General features: G+C 44.8%; 1 protein-coding gene across 13 annotated transcripts in view; it reads left to right on the top strand.

Moving 5' to 3' along the window:
* Positions 1-903: 903 nt before the first annotated feature.
* LOC121681319 (trichohyalin) overlaps positions 904-21,562 on the top strand; it is a 145,616-nt gene continuing 124,957 nt past the window's right edge. For 2 of the 13 annotated variants that reach the window (XM_042060998.1, XM_042060991.1), the window contains exons 1-3: positions 904-1,139; positions 3,687-3,770; positions 6,795-6,924. Coding sequence is in view for 4 of the 13 variants with exons in the window: in XM_042061000.1 (XP_041916934.1) it covers position 8,511 (1 nt within the window). In the remaining 9 variants the exon portion in view is untranslated. Of the gene's footprint in view, positions 1,140-1,867; positions 2,019-2,230; positions 2,337-3,686; positions 3,771-6,794; positions 6,925-8,367; positions 8,512-21,562 lie in introns of those variants that run through there. The other 11 variants (XM_042060997.1, XM_042060990.1, XM_042060999.1 and 8 more) reach the window with 8 other exon arrangements.

Below are 21,562 nucleotides of genomic sequence, written 5' to 3'. Positions count from 1 at the left end.
ACTACACACTCTTAAGACCACCGTCATTTGCAATTTCCATCAACTGCTCTTCCTCCTGCGCTGACAAGTTAGGAGGACTATTCGGGATATTGACAAATGGGTTGCGGACCCACTCATTGGTTTGCCGTGGATCTTTGGAGGATGAACACTCAAACTCATTTGAAAGCACAAACAAGGTGATCGCGCACCAGCTGCGAGAGAAAGGGCCCTGCCTCAGTCTCTCCCAAAACCCCCACTAGGCCTAGGCCTACTGTTTGGAACATATCAAATACACCCCGATCCACTCGTCGTACCCACAAATCAAGCTTGGCTTTAAATGGAGCGACTTTATCTGCCAGTTTAAATAGTCGTCATTCTCTTGCTCGCGTTTCTTACGCTCAAAGAAATCAAGTTTGTCTTTAAGTGTAGGATGCTTGGACTCTTGATGTCGAATTAGCTTTGATGGTTTCATTGCTTCGTTTGACAACTTATCGCCAAATGGCCTGGTGCATGCGAGTCACCGGTCTCTGCGAAACCATATTTTAAATATGACTCGTCATATTTCGTATTGAATGACCCCTTCTTTTTCTTTGAGGTATCTGGCTCACCATCGTCAGTGGGTAGGCTATTATTGCGAATGTGACATTATTGCGAATTAAATTGAGTTTATTTAGTTTGCATGCATTTTTTAGGCCTAGGCGACTTTGGCCTAGGCGACTTCAATCATGAAAAAAAAAAAAGTTGTATCATCATGTGCTTCTAAGTAGCTGCAATGCCCCACCGCTGGATTTGCCTTTTGAGGGACTTGTTTGAGGGACGCGATCGTTGAGAAATGTTTATCAAAGCTGTGATTGGTTAACTGACCTACTTGCCAGGAGTTCTTGTGGGCCGTTGTCATGGTTATGCAGGTGCAAAGGAGCGGGAGATGGAGGTCTCGAGGCGGGTATTAGGAATTGTCCAAGTGTCGCGCTGAAGCTGTATTAGTAACTTGTGCTTTCCACAAAGAGTATAGTTACTTCCATACTCTTTGATTTCCATCCAAGTGCGGTTAAGATGCGAGGCATTCATGTGATAACATGAAAAAGGCAATATCAGTACAAGACCGTCAAAGAAACTACACGCGGTTACGGATGAAATCTTAAGCAGATGCCTTGCAACAGGTACTGTGGCACCAGGACATCTGCACTACAGCTAGCGTTAGCTATCTTAGTTTAGCAAGCATCCACTGGCTTGCCCTGGGCTTGTGAAGTAAGCATAGGATACTTACTATTCGTCAGTTAGCTTGCTTAATTTACCACCTACAATCAATATTAGCTGATGTAGCTAGCACAGAATGTTGCTTGAACGTATGTATCATGATGACTGTCTTTACTACTGATGTTACAGGCTTTAATTTGCCACACGCAATGTTGTGTATAAATGTAACGTCAATTCCTCAATCAAGTTAACCTGTTCAGATGTCCAATACATTATCGCTAGTTGCCCCCGTTAGCTAACTTGTCCCATCAGGTATAGCTTACAGGCAATGTTATCTAGTCATTTGTTTGGAGAACACAGCGACAGTCATTTAAAGTTGGGTGATGTTTGTTAACTTAAACCAGTTGCGTGCAGTGTTTTGAGATGACATGAAACCTCAGAAAAGGAAAGGGATACAAGCTGATAATTACACGTCACAAACGTTACTGGAATAATCAAACAGAACCTTTGGACCAATAATACATTATTGGATTTGTGTACAGACAACTCACGTCGGAAATATCAAGTGTCAGTTTATTACAAATCTATGCAATGACAGTGTATCATGCAATTTCCCCGAGGGATGCACTATGACGTTACGCCCTAGAATAGAACACCTCAAAGAGGTGCCTTCATTAGAGACGGAGGACTGTGCTTTTTGCACGCATCAGATGAATTTAGTCCATGTACCTGTCATCTCCTTTTGTGCCGTGGTCCTTACTTTTTCCGTGTTTCGGGTCGTAGCCTAACAGAGACACTCGAGGCAAATGGAGGCATCAATAAAGAATGACCTCCATGTTGAGGTACGAAATCAATGATTTAATGGATCACTAGTGATGCCATGCCTCTCCAGATCACCGCTTGCCATTTAAAAGTTCTGGCACTTCTTATTGGATGTTGTCCTTTTCCTTGGCGTCAGTCTTTACATACTAGATACTAGAATATTCTAATTTTACATTTAATATTTACACTCATTCTTGTGTCACCCTATAATGCCTTTAATGGTCTGCTTTAGGTAGATGATTTGGGACTGTTAAGATGAGCACAAAAGCCTTACACAGCAGTCCCCTAGAATTATGCTGTAACAAGGAACCATCCCTTGATTGTGGAGATTTGCTTTTGTGAGTTGAAGTATTTTATACTGTCTCATCACAGCATTTCTCAGATTAATTACTGGTCTTTGGCAATAAATAACAATGCTTCAAGGGCACACGATCAGTCCTGCAGCATGCAATTATAAATAATGACATGTTGAAAACAAGCATCTAATGCACTCAGGATTCAACTATGTTATTAAAACCAATCATGGTGTCGACTACAGTGTGCACAGATGCTGGGGTACATGCAGGAGAGATAGTGGACTGTTTTTGCGGGTGCTGTTCACCCCCCCCCCCCCCCCCCCCCAATTACCTACAGTAAGCTTAAATAGAAATAACGCTCTGTTTACAAGTGCACCTTTTTGATATGACAAGGCAAACACCAACTGAGATGCCTATATAACACCAAGAGTATCTTACTGTAAACGTGTTCTGTATCTTAACTATTCAGACATGCCATAGCTATGTGTTTCTGCATTGATGTGTAACCTCACTCAGTCACTAGAATTAGGTGGGTTGCTTTGAAACAAATACAAAGTATTTTTTATAGATTTTATAGCTTTTACTCCATGGGCAAAAGGAAATTAAATGATATACAGTATCGGACCATGCATAATGCAGATACATGGTGACAAGCCATCACTGCTCCACTTGGCACAAGAAATAAAGAAACTAGGCCTGACAAGGACAGGGGAGGAGACCTGACTGTTTTGGAGGTTTTATAACTCTAATAGCCCAATGCATGGCTGCTAAAAGGCATTGTACCATAATGAAAGCATGACAGTTTGATCAATGTTGTTAACAGAATTAGCGTCTCTACATCAAAAAGCTTTTTGGGTTATTTTTTTAACCATCCCATTAAGTGGCCTTTATTGAATATCTTTACATTTTGCAAAATGTTCCTTTTAGCTGGTGCTCATCAGTAAAAGTGGAATAAAATATTTGTTATGACATAAAAAGTAATCTCCTTACCTGCATGTGCTCTCAGACCATGTAAATCTATTACTAATTCATTCTTTTCCTACTCAACATTTAAAGATGTGCTATTTTTCATATTCATCTTGACTGATGAAAGCAATAAAGAGGAGCAAGGTCTAATTCCCATCTCCTTCAGCTCTCTAGTGGGGCATGTCATGTCAGCGAATCCCGGATGGGTGTTGGGGATGAGGGGGAAGAGCCTGGCGGTGCACCCAGAGTTCTGGGCCTGATGAAAGCTGATAAAACTTTTAAAGCAGTAAGGGCCTCGCCTCATCTTCAGTGTCTGATCACTGGACGATTTTTCTCTCACCCATCCCCACTCTCTCTCATTCTCTCTCTCTTTCTCTCTCTCCCTGTCTCTCTCTCTCTACCTCTCTCTCTCTCTCTACCCTGAAGGTGTCCTCTGTCTGCGCTTCTGGAATGTTCCAGGTTGGAATAGTGTTTGGTCTTTAACACTGTTTACTCCCGGGTTTTGAGGAGGTAGGTCTTGATCCATGCAACACCTGTCAGTGAGCTGAAACACAAAGGATCAAAAAGAAAGAAAGAAAGAAGGAAAGAAAGGAAAAAACAGCGGTGTCTCATTTTACATGAGAGCAAAAATTATGATTTCAGTTGTGTTTTTCAAGAGATTTGAAATTTCTGAAAGCTAGGCGAGAGGTATTTAGAGGGTGATTTTACCCTTTTGACAGATCCTCTGATAAATGTGTAGGTTCTTTCTTTCACAAACCTCCATTTTATAGTACAACACAGCCAAATCATTGTAATATCATATTTACTAGCGATGGTTTATAAGCCTTGTGGCTCTAATGATAATATTTCACCTCTTTTTTTGTTGATGGTAGTAATGGATGTGTGGGCGTGAATGTTTTATATTAGATGTCTTCTCTGTTCTTATTTTCCTTGTTCAGTCTTGAGCCTATTGATATAAGAAATAGGCCCTTTTGATGGGCCTTGTGCATTGTGGATACATACTAGTGACTCTTGAAAGAGTTGTAAGAAACTGGTGAAAAGCAGCAGTTTTAACCATGTTGATAACTGAGTCCTTAGTACTTTATACACATTCTTGTTGTGTATTACTACCTCAATAAACACAATGGCTTTGTAGCTCAGCACTTTTTTTGGGAGCAGCTTACAAGGTCTATTCTTGCCTGGGACATAAGCAACCATGAGCCAGTAGTGATGAGTGAGGCTAAGCAAAGGGATCTCATGCAAATGGTGCTGTGATCGAAACCTGTCAAAAGCAGGACTAAATATCTTTAGCATGAACGTTTGGGATAGTAAGATGGTATGGTTGTGTGTGCGTGTTTGTGTGCGTTTATGTATGATGTGTTCTGTTTTTTGTGCTGTAAAGGCCAGCATATATGGGGTGAAAATGAAGAGATGTCTTTCTGTGGTCTATTTGGAGTAAGCAAACCGCATGCGTTCAGTGATACTTGATCTGATGCTAATGTGGTGCAGTTTGTGTATGTGTGTGTAAGAGAGGGAGAGAGGGGTATGAGAGAGAGGGAGAGACATTGTGTGTGTGTGTGTGTGTGTGTATGAAAGAAAGAGAGCGTCAGAGAGATGGGCAGATAATCCCGTCTGCCTGATGAGATTGAAGGCTGGGATTGATTGATCGCCTAATCATAGGAGGAAATGGGCCTGAAAATGAATGGGACTCTGCCCTTGGCTTGCTAGGGAGCCGGGAGAGTGGGCTGCAGTGGATGTTAGCGGCAGCAAGACATGGCCTTAATGTGTACGGGCCCTGATTTCATTTGTGTCTGATATACAGTTATACGATCCCCACTAAATGATCAAATAAAAGGAAGGGGAGGGGGGGAAGGGAGAGGGTGTAAATCAAGCTTTATTGCCTGAATATTACTTTTTCATACAATCTGAAATGGATACTCTGTGAATGACGAAGGTGAAAGAATAAAACCAGGGAAGGAATTTGAATGGTGTAGTGTATATAGGTGTATAGGGGTGGGGCATTCATAGCCCCTGTCCTGGACATGGACGCTAGTCAGTGGTGTCATGTTTTTTTTTTGCAGTGAGGTATCACAGTGAGGTAGATATCACTGGGTTAGACGATTTGTTTTGCAAAATTGCTGAAGGCAGGATTATTCATTAGAAATATTGTGCCTTGTTGTGTCATGAAATGATGAACTCTTCCTGCCATTCTCTCCTCCTCAGTATCTCACTCTCACTCTCTTTTTCGCTCATGCTCATTCTCTGTAATTTTTTTTGTCCCTTTCTAACCACATACAGACTGGATTGCTTTTAAATAAAACCTTTGATCTTGGCAACATCCACCTCCACCTCCATAGATGCTCGGAATACTGAAGCGTCCCAACTCATCTCCTTTCCCTCCCTAGTGGCTCTCTGGGAGGAAGTGAGCTCCCCCTCTTACCTCTTACTTAGCGCTGACACGAGCCTTGTCCATCAGAGAGCTGATGAGCTCTGCTTTGCATGAGCGGGGCATCAAGCCCACCCGTCACTATTGTCTCCCAGAGAGCCGCGTTGCGTGTCACATTTAGTTCATCTGCACGCTCGCAGCAGCTGAGCGCCGGCCAGGGGGAGAGAAGAATCAGACACCTTTCAGTTTGATTGGACATTTGTCTCCATTTCAACCTCGGTGCCCACTGACTGCGTGTAATTCCTATTTGTCCATCCATACCAAATTATGAATTACAGCAGTTCCAGTCCCCCACCACCACCCCGTCTACTGAAAGGAGAGATGTCACTAGATGTGTGTGTGTCTGGAGCCGTTTGTGACTGCTGAATTAGGCTGTGTGTGCTCAGTTGCTAGTAAAGGGTGACAAGGCAGATTAAGCAACCAGTAAGATGATGAGTGTTTTCACCACCAGCCAGCAAATGTGCGTGTATGTTGATACTTGCATTTGTGTGTGTGTGTGTAGTGTGTGTGTGTGTGTGTGTGTGTGTGTGTGTGTGTGTAGTGTGTGTGTGTATCTGTGTTGGGATGGGTAGAGGAGGTGTATGTGACTCATCAGAGTAACAGTGACGTTGTGTGGATCTATTGTGACACGTCGAGTTTGAGAAGAACCCCCCCCCAACCCCCCCACCCACCCCTGCTTGTCCCTGGGGATTAGTGGCACTGGTCATCAGAGCTGTGGAAATGGGGCATCCATCCTCAGTGAACTGCCAGCGCCAGCTGGAGGGCTGCAGAGAAGGGGTCTGCCATCTCCCACATATCTCCGTTCACTTTTCCCATCTCACCCCATGTTCTCACTTACATACACTGTAACACAAGGCAAGGCAAGGCAACATTTATTTATATAGCACATTTCATACCAGGGCAGTTCAAAGTACTGTACTGTACGCGGCACCTGAAACGATCTCTGTATGAAGAACTGACAACAGCCTCACTTATCTGCTGTCCAGTGTAGTTATCACTTAGGCTTTTTTCTGTGTTGCTCATTGTTTTATTTCTAGACAGTGGCAGAGAAGGCAGGCTAGTGTAAGGTCAGGGGTGGGGTTGTAACCCCCCTCTTTGTCTCCCCCCAGTGGCTGGTGTGGGAGGTATTCATGCGGAGCAGCTCTGCCTTTTCTCCAATGACTGTCAGAGGAGCGAGCGTGCGTGCGTGAGGCTGACGACAGTGAAAACACTCAGCAAGCCTGTGCGGAGGAGCTGGAGGTGGGTCCATCTGATCAATAGCATTGATCAGCCAGTCAATGCTCCAGTCTATATCCCTCTCTGTTTACACACACTCACGGAACAGTGTGTTAAACTCAATGCACTCTAAGTAGGCTAAGCAGTTCCCCCTCCCTCAACCCCACCTAACCACCCACCCACCCACAACACACACACACACACACACACACACACTCACTCAATCCTCGTCCTATGCTGAAAGCCATCCTCAGTCCCGCCATTGATTGACACGACGATTAGCCTGGAAACTGTTGACTATGCGGTTGTAACCTGTCGCAAACATTAATGACTATCCGGCTAGCCTGGCCTTAGGTCCTCTGCTTTATTCCTCCTTAAGTGTCAGCTTGGCCCCTCATCAGGGGTGTTAGAATTGTGCCAATGACGTATTGATGAAGCAATAGATGTCTGAGTACACTCTGTGTGTCTATGACGTGAGAGTGAAACAGGAAAGATTCTGCCTCGCGTCCTGTTCACAGAGCATGAAATCAGTTTGAGATTGACGTGAATCAGCTGGCTCAGTCAGATCTAGCCTAAGATGGCTTTGCTACTGTAATCTACCACTTTATACCTTACTGTATACCCTTCAAAGTATTGTTCAGTATTCAGTTAGTGGTTCCCAAACCTTTCGTGGCAGTCCCCCCTTGACAATGAGAACGTATGTCCCTCTCCAACTCCACAGTGCTAAAACTAGGATGCTCATATAGCCTATTTCCTGTATTTCATTAACAAAAGAGATGCCCATTGGCTGCTGCATAGCTTGTCTTAAACATTTGAACTTTTTTAAATTTAGTTTCATCAATCGGTCAAACTTAAATATGCTTGAATCTTTTTTGAACAATGCTCTTATTTAAAACAGATCGAATCTATCTGGATTAAATACAGTTTTGTAATTGACTATGTACTGTTCCATGCTTTGTTATTTAGGCTCTGACTATTGTGAGTACAAATGAGCCTCTATTTAAGTATAATTTTTTCTGTATTTTCATAGAATTGACAAAATGATTATTTTTATCTAACACATAGGATGCACTCACATACCTCTTTGTGCTTGACTTCATAGTCCTTATTTTTAATTGAATCTCCATGTGAGTTTAACTCCATACCGACAGTGCTAGTTATAAAAACAAGCCTGCTTGATGCACTAAAGCACTTTGGATTGCACAGATGTACATTTTTGCATATTTGGTATATTGACAGTGAAAAAAGCACTTTCATTGTGGATCATGAGGGAAGCGTAGTGCACATTTGCCTATTGCGTTTATTGTGTGTGGTTGACTTTTAAAAGTCTGTAATTGCTGCCAGCTTGTGTTGAATTTAAACAACACATTTAAATACATTTAAAGCAACATTTAAACAACATTATCTCTGTCAGTAAAGCAGGGTGGATGTAAGATGTGCCTTGAAAGCTGCAAAATGGAGAGAGATATGACCAAGACACCACTACAAACCCACCCTGGTCACCCGAATACCTCCCCACTCCACGCCTCACCTCAAAATCCCCAACCCCCTGACGGCAAACCTGGTTCCTGTTTAATGCACCATTTACTGCCTGTAAACAGTTTGCGTAAAGTAAGTTTATAGATGATTTATAAGAGTCCCTCCAGCTCTCCTGCAAACGGGAGTGCAGAGTTAAACAAACTCTCGCCTGGACGTGGCCCTGTAATAGAGGGGCGGTGCCCGTCTGGCACAGGGGGTGGTGGGGTGGCGGTTTTGGCATTGGGTTGGAGCCCCCACCACATGAAAGAACCTGATAAAGCCCTAGACATCCACACCACAAATTGCCCAACATGGCGACGTAAAAGAGTTCATTATGTGCTACTGGATGGATGGATGTGTTTTCTGTTTTTAAAAAAGATGAATCGTAGACCTCCTTTATCATTTATTGTTTATTATTTATTTAGTGTTTTATCTCATCAGACCTGGTCCTGTCATAGGGGCTGTAAACTTGTGGCATTTCCCTACAAGATTGACTTTAATCTTTTGCCTTTTCCATGTCACCTCGAAACGTGTGGAGCCTGATATGATAATGATGTGAACCTGTCCAGGGTATTAGAGCTAAGCTGGCTGATTAGGCCTCCCATCGATTAGTCTATCACTCACTGCTGTCCACGCTGGGCCAGCTGCAACACACTCTGCTCTGAAGGACATGGGTATAGGGGGAGTAGAAACACATGCACACGCACACACACACACACACACGTACACACACACACACACACACACACACACACACACACACACACACACACACAGACACACACACACAGACACACACACATGCAAGGGTATAGCGGTACACTAAAGTCACGGTTCGGTGTTAACCTCAGTTTGAAAGTCACGGTTTGGTTAATTCTTGGTACAGTAAGCATGTAGGTACTGCTAACATAAATTCACTGACAATATTGTTGATGCACAACGAGAATAGTATTTTTAAAAGGTGTCAAATGTTTTTTACATTAATTGTCTAAACTAACATGTGGTTCACTACTTAATATGTTTGTGTGGGATATTGAATTTGAATTTAAAACATGGTCCGTAAGCAAAAAAGCCTACTGTTGATTACCATTAAAGACAGCTATTTTGTACATTGTAGTTCTGTATTGAACCTAATGTCCTGTACCTAAACGGTTCGGTACGAAGACGTGTACCCCTAATAAACATACATACACACACACACACACACAAACACAGATACACACACACACACACACACACACACATTTTCTAAACGTACATGAACACTGGCACAAAAGCAGATGCACAGACGCAAAGACCAAACACACTGTCGCTTGCATTTATTTCTTGGCTTCTTTGTAGTCTTGCCAGCTTTTTAAGGCAGTTTGGTAATTCCTGTTGTCTGATGTGCATCCCTGAAAATAAGAACATTATTAGAGAACTCATTTGAAAAGGAATTTCACAGTTCAATTTTTATTTCAATATTTTCTGGTAGGTGATTCTGTTGCTGATAAACAAATGATGAATTAGTATTTTATCGTTGCTATCCTTCAGGTGTTCTCCTGTTCCAGTCAAAAGAATTAATCAGTTTAGAAAAACTCTTGCTTTTTTCCTGTTCTCTCAACCCCCACAATAATTTGTGCAAGGAGTTTTGTTTTTGTTTTGTAAATGTTTCTTTTTCTGTTTTTCTATGATTTCCTTATCCTTGTAAATTCACTCTGACGACTGTTATTCAAATCAGAACAGAAGCTCTTTCTGGATGGATCGGTGGATCTTGTTATACACTTCTGAACGTATGACATTACTGGTAGTTCTGCCTTTTCAGATTAATTGTAAAAGACCTTGATCCCAAATAATATGTAGATATACAAGTACAACACAGATCTGTGGCTCTCTCAGTGGCTAGGCCATTGTTTGTCAATGGTTTACATGAGGTGAAGAGGACAAGGTCATTTTCTTCTCTTTCTTTCTTCTTGTCAGTGATGTTGAAAGGCTCAGATGAAATCATTGGTCTGTTTGAATAGTTTTTGGTCGATAAAGAGAATGTGAAAGGAGTGTGATAGACGGTAGGACATTAAGAGAAAGGACAACTTTCAAGGCTTGTTTTGAGATTTCCAGCATACAGTATGCACACATTGACCCCACATTTTCTTTTGGAAATTGAGGGCACTGCTTTGGTTTTGAGTCTTGGTGCAAAACCAAATTGATGTTGTTGCCCATAGCATCAAGGAAGTCTTTCTGTATAGCTGCACATAAAAACATATTTAAAAACAGATAAATAGAAATGTACAAATTGTAATGAAAATGGAAAGTCTGGAGTGTTTATTGGGGATGCAAAGTTGTTAATAGCAATAACTAGTTCTGTTTATCTGGAAAAGAATATGAAAATCATGATGGTAAAGAAAAGGTAAAAGATAAGATAGCAATAACATTTGTAAGGGTTACGTTCCTTTTATGAGCAAGGCTGGCAGTAGGGCTGTCTGAGGTAGTGAGTGAGAAACGGAAGGTGAACCGGCCAGCAGCCCGCTGAAGGTTAGGACCCTGGCCTCGTCAGAGCAGGCTGAGGCCTTTAATCCAGGAACAAAGTAATTAAGGTTCACGGCAGCAGAAAAGGCCAATTAAAGTGAACCGCAGGCCCACGCCTGGAAAAACGTGAGCGTTTGCCACTAAATCGGAGCCCTTTTATCAGACCTCTGGGACCCCTGGGCTCCCTGGACTTGGGGGGAGACGTTACGGAAGCCATGAGTGGGCATCATTCTGCTCAGGGATCCGCGGACATCTGCGGCGGCTGCAGATAAATATGCAGATGCTGCCCCCCAGACAGACAGTGCATTGCATTTTAGCCCCTAGCACACACTGGCTGCTGAGGCCAAGCCAATTCACATGGGCCGCATCGGCTCCACCTCTGCATTTTAATTGAGGCTTTTATCTTAATGCTTAAAATTTTCCGAAATAAAAACGTTTAAAGTGATCTGACATCTTTGGTATTCTCAGTGGTCTCGGCGTGTCTTACATGCGGACCTGCAAGTGCAAGGCTACTGTTAATATTGTTTGATTGGACTGAATTCAGGCAGAACAAATGGTGACCAGTGATCTGGAACATTTTGGAAGAGTGCCTTTTTTGTCGGTTACAGCCACAGTCTGGCCTCATCTCCCTGACAAATATCGTCAGGAGGGGAAAGAAACAAAATGTAAAGGGGGGGGTTGCTTGGCAGCAGATTACAGTGATAAAAGTGCCGGCGAAACGTCGCCAGCAGCTTAAACGCAAGCAGAGTTATATCAGATTATGTTTACTTAACCTCCAGAGATCTATTAATCTGTTCCCAAACTCTCCCATTTCATCGGGCAGCCCGGCTCTCTCCTGGTCTTCAGCACGACTGCCCACAGCTGTTGTGCAGCTGTGCTGTGCTCTTTGGGTGGACGGCTCATTGTTGTGTGTGTGTATGTATGTGTGGAGGAGGAGGAACCAGGAACCGGGGGCCCTGATCACTTGCGCTTAATCAGATCTGTTCATCAGGACCCACCAGCGCACATCTGCCAGGAAGTCCATTTTTTGACACTGACTGGACCTTTTCTGGCCTCCTACCTTTTCCCATCTGTCCCTGCACCAGATCTGTAGCTCAGCGCCTGCCTGTGTCATTCATGTTCTATGCATTGTGGTACTAATTGCCATAATGAATTCTTGTGAATGTATGGCAAGGGAAGGTCAGGTTTGCGTCAGCGGAGTGTGGATAGGCTATTATATTACATCAGGCAAGTAGTCGTACAATTATTTGTTGTGTGCGTTTGCCTTTAGTCTGTTTGAATCATTTTGTGTCTTGGCTCCATTAGTTGTGCTATGAGAGGGCAGTTATGCCAAGATGAGGTCCAATAAGTTGAGCTTCTTGGTGAGGTCTGACTAACGGCCTGAGGTGAGTCGATGGATGGTTGTAGTACAGTTTCATGTCAGAAAAGAAAATATAAGGGTGTATGGGTTAATGATAGTTCAGCTGTCTCTTATTAACTTGATTTCATGTGGCTTACACTTGCTTTGTCATGGAAGACATGATTTCTAGGCTTTTTGCTTTAGGCCGAGCCCAGACTTTTGCTTATGGTGCAAGAGGCTGACAGACCTGTCTCTGATTCAAGTAAACAGGATGGTTGCCTGCATGCGAATCTCGACCGCTGCCCATTGGTGTGGGTAGACTCAGGCTTGAGGTTTATACCGAAATAAATAAATAAAGACAGGGTTGTAAATTCGACCACGTTCTCGGTTGGCTTCCCCTGAGAGTTTGGGTTTGTGAGCGCCTAGCTGGTAAAGCGCAGGAGCTGTGTTTCACAACAAGCAGGGAATAGATCTCCTGAGCATGCTTAATAATGAATGAGAGGACTGGACTGAAGAGATTTCACATGCTATAAAAATGGCTTTGTACGTTTTTCGCAGTTCACCTCCTCTTTCGCCCATCTTGCTGGTTGTAGGCTACACGTGGCGCGGTGTTTGGTAAAGGGGTTTGCTGTGGTGAGCGGCTCGCTGGGATGGCTCCCCAAGGCCTCATACTGTGAACATTTACAGAGAAGTTACCGGAAACAGGAGGAAGTGCAGGCTGTGTTTTACAGAAAGAGCCTGTGAGAGAGGCTTCCTGTCGAGGCTCTGTTTGGCCAAGCAGGCTCGGCAGCCATCTTTGCAGCAGCAGCAGCAGCAGCAGCAAACCCATAGAGGATGGATGGGGTGCTGTGGCTTACTGCGTTTTGGGGAGTTGCTTCATCACACACTTTTGCATCATTTGTCAGACATCCAGCTCATTTACCTGTTTTATGGCCTCTCATTATCACTGGTGAGCCGGAGAGCAGAGATCAGGCTATCTCTCCGCATGATGGAAGTGTAGCAGTACAGAACGGCAGGACCATGTTGCTCTCTAGTGGCGTTCCAGCCAGGTGAAGAGATGCACTCCATCAGCAGCATCCGTCTCTGGGGACCGGCAGCTTGAATTGTACGGATCCTCATTAATGACTGTAAGCCATCAACACTGTTAAAGCCTAGATAGATATCTCTCTCTCAGCAGTTCGGCACTGTTTGCGTCTGTCTTTATGTCTGTCAGTCTGTCCACCGCTATATGCCTCTCCCTCTCTCTCTCTCTATCTCTATTTTCTCCCTTCCTCACTCCCCCTTTTTCTCTCTCTCTCACTCTACCTTTCTCTCTCACTCTCTCTTCCCCCTCTCCTTCCCTCCGTAGACAGGAGCTGCTATCGTCCTTTGAAAAGGTAATGATCCCGCTGTAGATTATGTATGTGTGCAGTGCGGTGTAATGGCCCAGGTTTTTATTGCCTGCTGCATACTAATCCCAGAACTAGAGGAGTGAAATGACACCTGCAGGGAGTTGTGTGCGAGCCGTGGACCCACATGAAAGAGCGGCCATTAAAAATGATCAAAGAAATTACTGCAGTCTGCCGCACAAGCCTCTCCCACTCTCTCTCTCTTGTTCTCTCTCTTGCCCTGTCTCTCAGGCAAGGTGTGCATCGCCGCACCTTATCAAACACACACACACATACACACACACACACACAAGCAGACAGACGGACACACACACACACACACACACACGTGTGTATGTGCATCCATGTGCACACATACAATATGCTCAGCCCATATAGACCAATTAGCATGTCCTGTCTAATTTTCCAGCAGATTCACTGTGCGTGTATGCTTACTTTTAAGTTGCCTCAGGCTCACCAGTGTCCAACACTGATGCAGACACTGATCTTAGTCCTGTGCGGAGGAAATGATGGATAAGCTAGAGTTGAAAATGAGCCTGTTTTTCATACTTTAGTATCCAATTATCGATTACATGTTAGTATTCAACTGTTCCCTCATAAAATATTAAACAATTATGCATGATTTATTTATGGTGATAAGTGCAGGGTGGACCTTGAGTATGTCTCAGGTTATACTCCAGTGTGGACTCTGGCTGCAAGTAAATATGAGCGCTCTGGTGCTATTATATATTCATTCACCTAATCAATAGGACAGATAAGGATTTATGGCTGTCCTGTACCTATTTGAATACATAATGGAGTATGTTTGCATGTCTCTATTTTCCTACTTCCACTCTCTTTCTCTTCCACCCCCCCGACCCACCATACACACACACACACATACACACACACACACACACACACACACACACACACACCACCCCTCTTTGGATTGCATCAGTCTGTCCATTTGTCCATTTTTGTTATGCCACGGTGTCAGCCGTGGGCCGGCGCTCTTATCAGACGTCCCTGTGTGTTCAGAGATGACATTTCACCGAATCCGGCAGGCCGGCCTTTCATGCGCGCGTTGGGGCGGTGGCGGCGGCGGAGCACGGGACATTGTGATAAATGCAATTTCATTTCCTACCGAGCATCCAGATTAATGCACTCCCTCTTTTGTTAAACAGGCGGTCTGGAATAGCAAGTGCTCCCTAATGTGCAAGAGAATCAACAGAAGACTGCGGAGAGAATAGATATGGAGAATGGCTGATGGGTAGAGAGGGATGGGAGGAGGAGGAGAAGGAAACGGGAGAGGGTGAGAGAGAGAGAGTGTGTGTCTGTGGGGAGAGGAGAGGAAAAAAATGTGCTCCAAGGGACTGGTTTATTACTGTAATTATTTTCACAAATTTCAGCACCGTTATTTTCTTTTGGATGGGAACGGTGCAGAAAGATGGTTATCTTTGGAAGCCATTTTAGTCAAAGAATCCCCTCGCTCCTCTCTCTCTCTCTTTTACCCCCTCTCCCTCTTTCCCCTGCTTCTACCCCTCTCCCTCTGTCCCTCCCTCCCTCCCTCTCTCCTGTCTCTCAGCAGTCCATTTAAAAGCGCCACCGCAGTGTGGTTTGGTTGGTAATTTCTCTGCCTTTTCATGTGTCGGAGGCAGAGGAGTCCTCCTCCATTAGGTGGTGTCGTCCTGTGATGTATGATGTATGCGCAGAAAGGCAATCTGATGTTTATTCATGACATTCAAGGCAACGCCGCCTGGGCTAAGCCCTCTGATTTCCTTTTAAGGAACAAACTTTGCCAGATTGAGATTTCAGTTTAAAGTCACGGAGCGGAGTGCAGCCCCCGTCCTGCAGCGGCTCTCTCGCCCCTTGTGCTCGCCTTCTCTTCTTTTAATCTTTCCTCTCCTCCGATATTACTTCTGTCAGCTTTAATTTACTTGACCTCTAAGGGGAAAAAAAAAAAGATCACCCCACCCCACCACCATCACCCCGATTCTCTTGGCTAGTTCAGCCCTGCACACTTTGGTTCTCTTTTCTCCTTAGGACTTTGTTACAGATACTGGAAAAAAAAATCTAGGCATTTAAAGAGAATGAAAGCAAAAAAATGGAGGAAGCCAGAGAAGTTGCTATGGTCCTAAGAAGTGTCCTTGCCATATGTTTAATTGGAGAGCCAGCTCTTCCTTAGTGACTGCTCTGTTGACTGCCTAGAACTCAATGCCAGCTCTCTAGCTCCCAGGCGGCGTGTCTGTGTGTGTGAGTGTGTGTGTGTGTGTGTGTGTGTGTGTGTGTGTGTGTGTGTGTGTGCGTGCGTGCGTGCATGTGTTTTTGAACAGTAATGAGTAACCACCCGCATAAAACCAACAGCCCTGCCATCCTCAAACCTGAATCTACAATAAAGTAAGTATAATTTGAAAACCTCATCCCTATTTGTCTTGTAAATGACTTTTTAATGATAATCAAGCTGCATCCATCTATCACCGTGCCACAAGTCCACATTGCTCTGTGATAGGACTCCTCCTATGAACAAATGGTACCTATTTATAACTGATGCACTGCAAAGCAAAGTGTCATAATGTCATGTAAAAACATGTGTAAACCGAACACACAAATGTGTGCATACAGAGTAAGCAGTTCTGACCTCTCTGCTGGTATGGTTGTGTCTATACAATGTTTCCTATGTTTATGCTATGTATCATGCCACCATGCATGCTAGTGTCAGTAGAAGTGTTTTTACAGCTCACATCACCACCACAAGGCTGTAGCGCCACCTGCCATGCATAGCAATTCTGCATAATCGCACCCCAAAAGAACTGCCAGTCGGACTGAGAGCTAGAGTGATCCCTATTGTTAAGCATTGCTCTCTGCGCGTGTCATGAAAAATGGAGCTGAGAGGAGAAAGGGAGAGAGAGAGTGAAAGGGGGGGGGGGGGTGGTCTGTCTGCTTGCGCCCTGTTTGTTTTGACTCTGGCCCGCTCTTCACACAGCATGATTCATGGGAGGTTTTCTGACTGATTCGGCTCGTGGTCCTCCCTGCTGTACCCCATTTCTACCTGAGTGTGTTTGGTACCAGCCGCTACCAAGCTGATATCAGGCCTGTTGTTTGTATGTTTTTTTTTTTAAAACTTTGGGTAAGACAGTCATGTGTGTGTACGTGTGTGTGTGAGAGGGAGACATGTGGAATAGGAATCACTCTCCTTTGTGCTTAACATGTGTAATGCCACACTAATCAGCAGCACGGGGCTCTGCAGCCCCGGACACACACACACACGCACACACACACACGTACACACTCAGGCTGATATGATAAATAATGCAAATGTGGCCACCACCGCAAATGCCAGAGCGAGCATGGGAGCGGGGTGTGTGGTGGTGGTGGTGGGGGGGGCAGATAGAGAAGAAGAGCCAAGGAGCGAGAGAGAGTGAGGGCTGGCGTAACCGACTGATTGTTGTGCTGTCAAATTGATTTGCATGAAAAAGGGTGTCCTAATTGCAACACTTAGCTGCAGGATCCCGATAATACAGAACAGGATTACTGAAGGACACAGAGGCACTTCTTTTTTTTTTTCTTCTTTTTTTTCTTTGAACATGAGTGATAGCTTGGGCTGCTTTTTGGAGTGGTGTGCCTTTCTCTTCATCTCTTTAGTTTTGTCCGTCCATCTGTCTGTCTGTGTATCTGCCTCCCTCTGTCTCTGTCTCTCTCCTTCAGTATTCAGTCCAAGCACATCTGAGTCTTCCCGTCCAAACACATCTGAGTCTTCCCTGTCTCGCTAGCCCAGCGTCTGTGTACATCACTCCTACTCTGCCCGTCCTTTCCACTGCCCATATATTTATTAGCCATTCATCCCACAAATTGAGACACAGAGGATGTTAAGCAATGTGGATGTAAGAGGTACAGGTTTAAAAGTGTGTTTAGTGAAATAGCCTGTGTGTGTGTCTATGTGTATGTGTAGAGGAGGGTGGGGGCACAGGACTCAGCCTTAGGCGAGTCTTCCTTTCTCTTCCTTTTCTTTCTTTAATAATAAATGATGGATGTTTCAAATTAGAAAACAGTGCTCAGAAAATCCAATTTAGTCTCGCACATTGGAAGGGGCATTAAAAAAACAGAGAATAGAAGAGGATTTTTGAAGCAGAAGCTTTTTGTGCTGTAATACTCACTAGGGGAAAAAGGAGAGAGCAGTGTTTATTTGATTTAATGCTCCTTGTGAAAATGGCCACCATGTTGCATTAACAAATTAAGCCAAGATCTCGCAACTGTCTTATATGGCCAGTTTCCCGTACGTGGATTAAGCCTAGTCCTAGACTGAAATCTTTGTTCAGAGATTTTCTTTGAATTTTGCATTTTTCTTTGAATTTCTGCATGTTGTGTGTTATGTCTGTATGCTACTGAGACCCTTGAATTTCCCCTTGAGGTTCAATAAAGTATCTATCTATCTATCTATCTATCTATCTATCTATCTATCTATCTAATTTCTCTTAGCCTAGAAGTAGACTAAATCACTAATGCATGGCATGATAAATAGCCACAATGTTGCATCAAAAAATTAAGCCAAGCTCTCGCAAATGTCTTGTGGTGTCATCCTGAGTGGCTTCTCCCCCTGTTACTCCCACAGGCATGCATGAGCCCTAATCAGAGCAGGATGTGCCACACGGGGCCGGGTCACCACCAGCCCTGGGGTGTGGGACCGAGCCTCAGAAAGAACAATCAGCACGATCAACGTTAATTAGCACGGGGCCATTGTCAGCTCTAATTAGGCTAGTTGTGATCATAGCGGGACCTGCATTCTTTTTACCCTATCCCATCTCCTCCTGAGTGTGAGGATTTGTCTATTTAGTTATTTAATTTCTCTCTCTCTCTCTCTCTCTCTCTCTGTTCTGTTCTGTTCTTCTCCTGTAGCATCTGTCCCCTGAAGCCAAATGAGGTGCATCTCCTCCTCAGCCTCCCTCTCTTCATCACTCTTCACCGTCTTGCGGTCCATCACACCCATGCACTCCCCTTGCTCCCTTCATCCTACCTCCTCTTCCTCCATCTCTTCATCCCATTTACCCACCCCTCACCTCTCTCCTCTCTTCTCTCACTTTCCCAACTTCTTGTTTCCTACCTCTCATCCTCTTGGTCATATGCCCCCTGATAGTCCCGTCTTTGGGCCTGGAATTCAGCCGTCTAATGAAGCCAGCATGAGTGCCGTGCTCGAGCCAGGAGGAAGTCTGGCTTTCCACTCTTTGTACGCATTGGGTAATATCCCTGTGCACCACATTAAAAAATAAAAGGAAAAATGGGCATTCCTATTTAATGAACCATTTCCTACGCGCCCTGGACACACACGCTAGCAAAAAAAAGGCAAATCCATAAAAATAGTTGAAATAAAGGGAATAAAAGCAGTGTAAGCTGTAAAGGGCACATTTCCTCTTTTTGTTCTTGTGGTGGCTGCTCAAATGCTCGAGCATTCCCACCGAAAACGCCACTTAATTCCGTTGGCCAGAAAGGCCAAGGCAGGAAAAGTTGACCCAAACTCCCCTGTGTTCATAATCTGTAAAAGATTGAATGGATCTTTGGCTGCTCTTTTATGTCTCCCTGAAGGGACTGCATATAAGACGTGGATGTGAAGAGGACTGAGTTTACAGTCTGCCCCCACCCTAAACTCCCAAAGAAGTGCATACATATGTGTGTCTGCCAGCAATACACACACACACACACACACACACACACACACACACACACACACACACACACACACACACACACACACACACACACACACACACACACACTTTCATCAGTAAGGTGTACTGATCCCTCTCTCTCTCTCTCTCTATTTATCTATCTCACTCTTGGGTCTTGAGAACCAAGGGCTTGCATCAACATGCCGGGCATCATTCTCAGTGCCGACATGATGCCTCTGTCCAGTTCCCTGGATCTGGTTCCCCACATCTGAAAGCATTTTTCACCGCTGACTAACACAGTCTCCTTACAATCTATACATGCACACTTTATGGTTTTTAACACCCCTATCTATTCCTCCAACACCTAGATAGACTACAGCCATGCTAGGACAGGACACTCCAACAGACCAGTGCACTGAGGACAAAAATCCTGAAGAAACACCAATCCTTTCATCATTATTCTCTAGACATGTTTTGTCAAGCCTTTTCCACAAGTCCAAAGTGACTTTCATGTTCATACCCACAGCTGTGTGGACGTGAGGTGTTTCAAAATCTGTTTTGTTTAGATATCCTCTCAATTATTAATCTTGCCATTCAGAATCAGCGTTCCATTGTGGACCGTGTTTTCTTTCCTCTCTGGCGATGGCAGGCTGAGGGCCTGAAGGTTTGCCTTGGACGGGGGACAGGTCCGCTGAGTGCATGTTAGTTTTATTTGCGTTGGGCCGTTATTTGCGATCTGAGCAGTGCTGAAGCGGGCCTCGGGCCTGCTCTAACAGGGCTTAAGCAGCTACAGATGCACAGCGCTGGCTTCACTGGGCTCCTGTGTTTTGGTTGGCCTCTGCACTTGAATAGCAACTTACTACTTGAATATCACACACACACACACACACACACACACACACACACACACACACACACACACACACACACACATTCTCCCTCTCTCACACATACACAAACACATTCTCTCACACACACACACACACACACTCTTATACACTTTCAAACACACAAGCTCCCAAGACAAAGAGATATGAGTTGTTTGATCCAATTAAATCTGTCATAGCGCTTTAGGGGGAAAATGCAGTCGCAGCAGATTTTTGCCAGCAGAGGTCATTTTCCTAAACCTGCGCGTGCCCCTTGTCTCTTGTCTGTTCTGCAGAGACATTTTGGCCTTTCTCTCTGGGTGACTGGCAGCCTGATGTAATTTGGTGGGGTCAGGCTTTGCGGATGGGGATCTCTTGACAGGCTTGTAAATTTTGAAGCGCACGTAATTTGGCCAAGTGACAGCGCTGTGCTTGGCTTTTGGTGTACTTCAGAGAGAGTGAGACATTCAGCAAGAAAGACCCTGCCTCTATTAAATCAGCCGTACATGCGTAAGCCATCGCTTCAGATATCAGCTTCAGCTGATCACAATGCAGCACCTGCATGCTGCGAGTTGTGACTAGTGAGTGATTGTATGTCGTGTTTCTCAGAAAAAAAAAGGAAAAAAGAAAGATACTCCAATCGACTCCAGCAAGCTATGTTGTGCTCTATTTTATATATCTAATAACCTTTTTAAGAGTAAAGCACTGAGCCTCAGTTAAACATAAAAGAGGATGAGGGTGTTTGGGCTCTGTGACGGAGCTCCAGCAGGGGCAGTCTAGGAGAGCATCCGGAGCTGGAGCTGCAGCAGCAGAGAGGAGAGTGAGGCACAGCACAGAGAGGAGACTGAGGGTGTTGGACTCTGTGGTGCAGCTGCAGCAGGGGAACCACAGGCTCAGGCTGGGCTGCCTGCTGCTGTAATGAGAGAGTGAGCTGTCAGAGGCGCGTGGGTAATGGCTCCCCTGCCAGCTGCCCGGTTCAGGCCCTGTGGGAGGAGGCACCGAGGAAGAAGGCACACACTCAGACACACACATACTTAGACACACACACACACACACACAGACACACACACGCACACACACACATTCTCTTGCTTGCCCTGATCACAGACAGCAAAAGGCCTCTGGTTTCCCTGGGCTCCTGTCTCACTCAGGCTGGTGCTCTGGAGGAGCTGTAGATACTGGCTCTCCAAGGGTTGCCTCACACCTCCCTCCCTCAATCCTGCGCTCGCTGCTCCCTTTCCTCACTGGAGGTGTGAGGCCACGCGAGGGGGACGTTACTCTCCGCTGAATCAGGCTGTCTAAAGTGTCAGGCCCTCTTGTCATGTTGCAGTCTATATCTTAATGGATCTCTGACAGCCCTTCCTTGTGTGAGTAGGAGGCTCTGCTGTGTCTCTGCCGGCGAGC

Source organism: Alosa sapidissima, chromosome 14 (assembly GCF_018492685.1).
Source record: "Alosa sapidissima isolate fAloSap1 chromosome 14, fAloSap1.pri, whole genome shotgun sequence".
Lineage (NCBI taxonomy): Eukaryota > Metazoa > Chordata > Actinopteri > Clupeiformes > Clupeidae > Alosa > Alosa sapidissima.
This window is presented reverse-complemented; position numbering and strand designations above follow the sequence as displayed.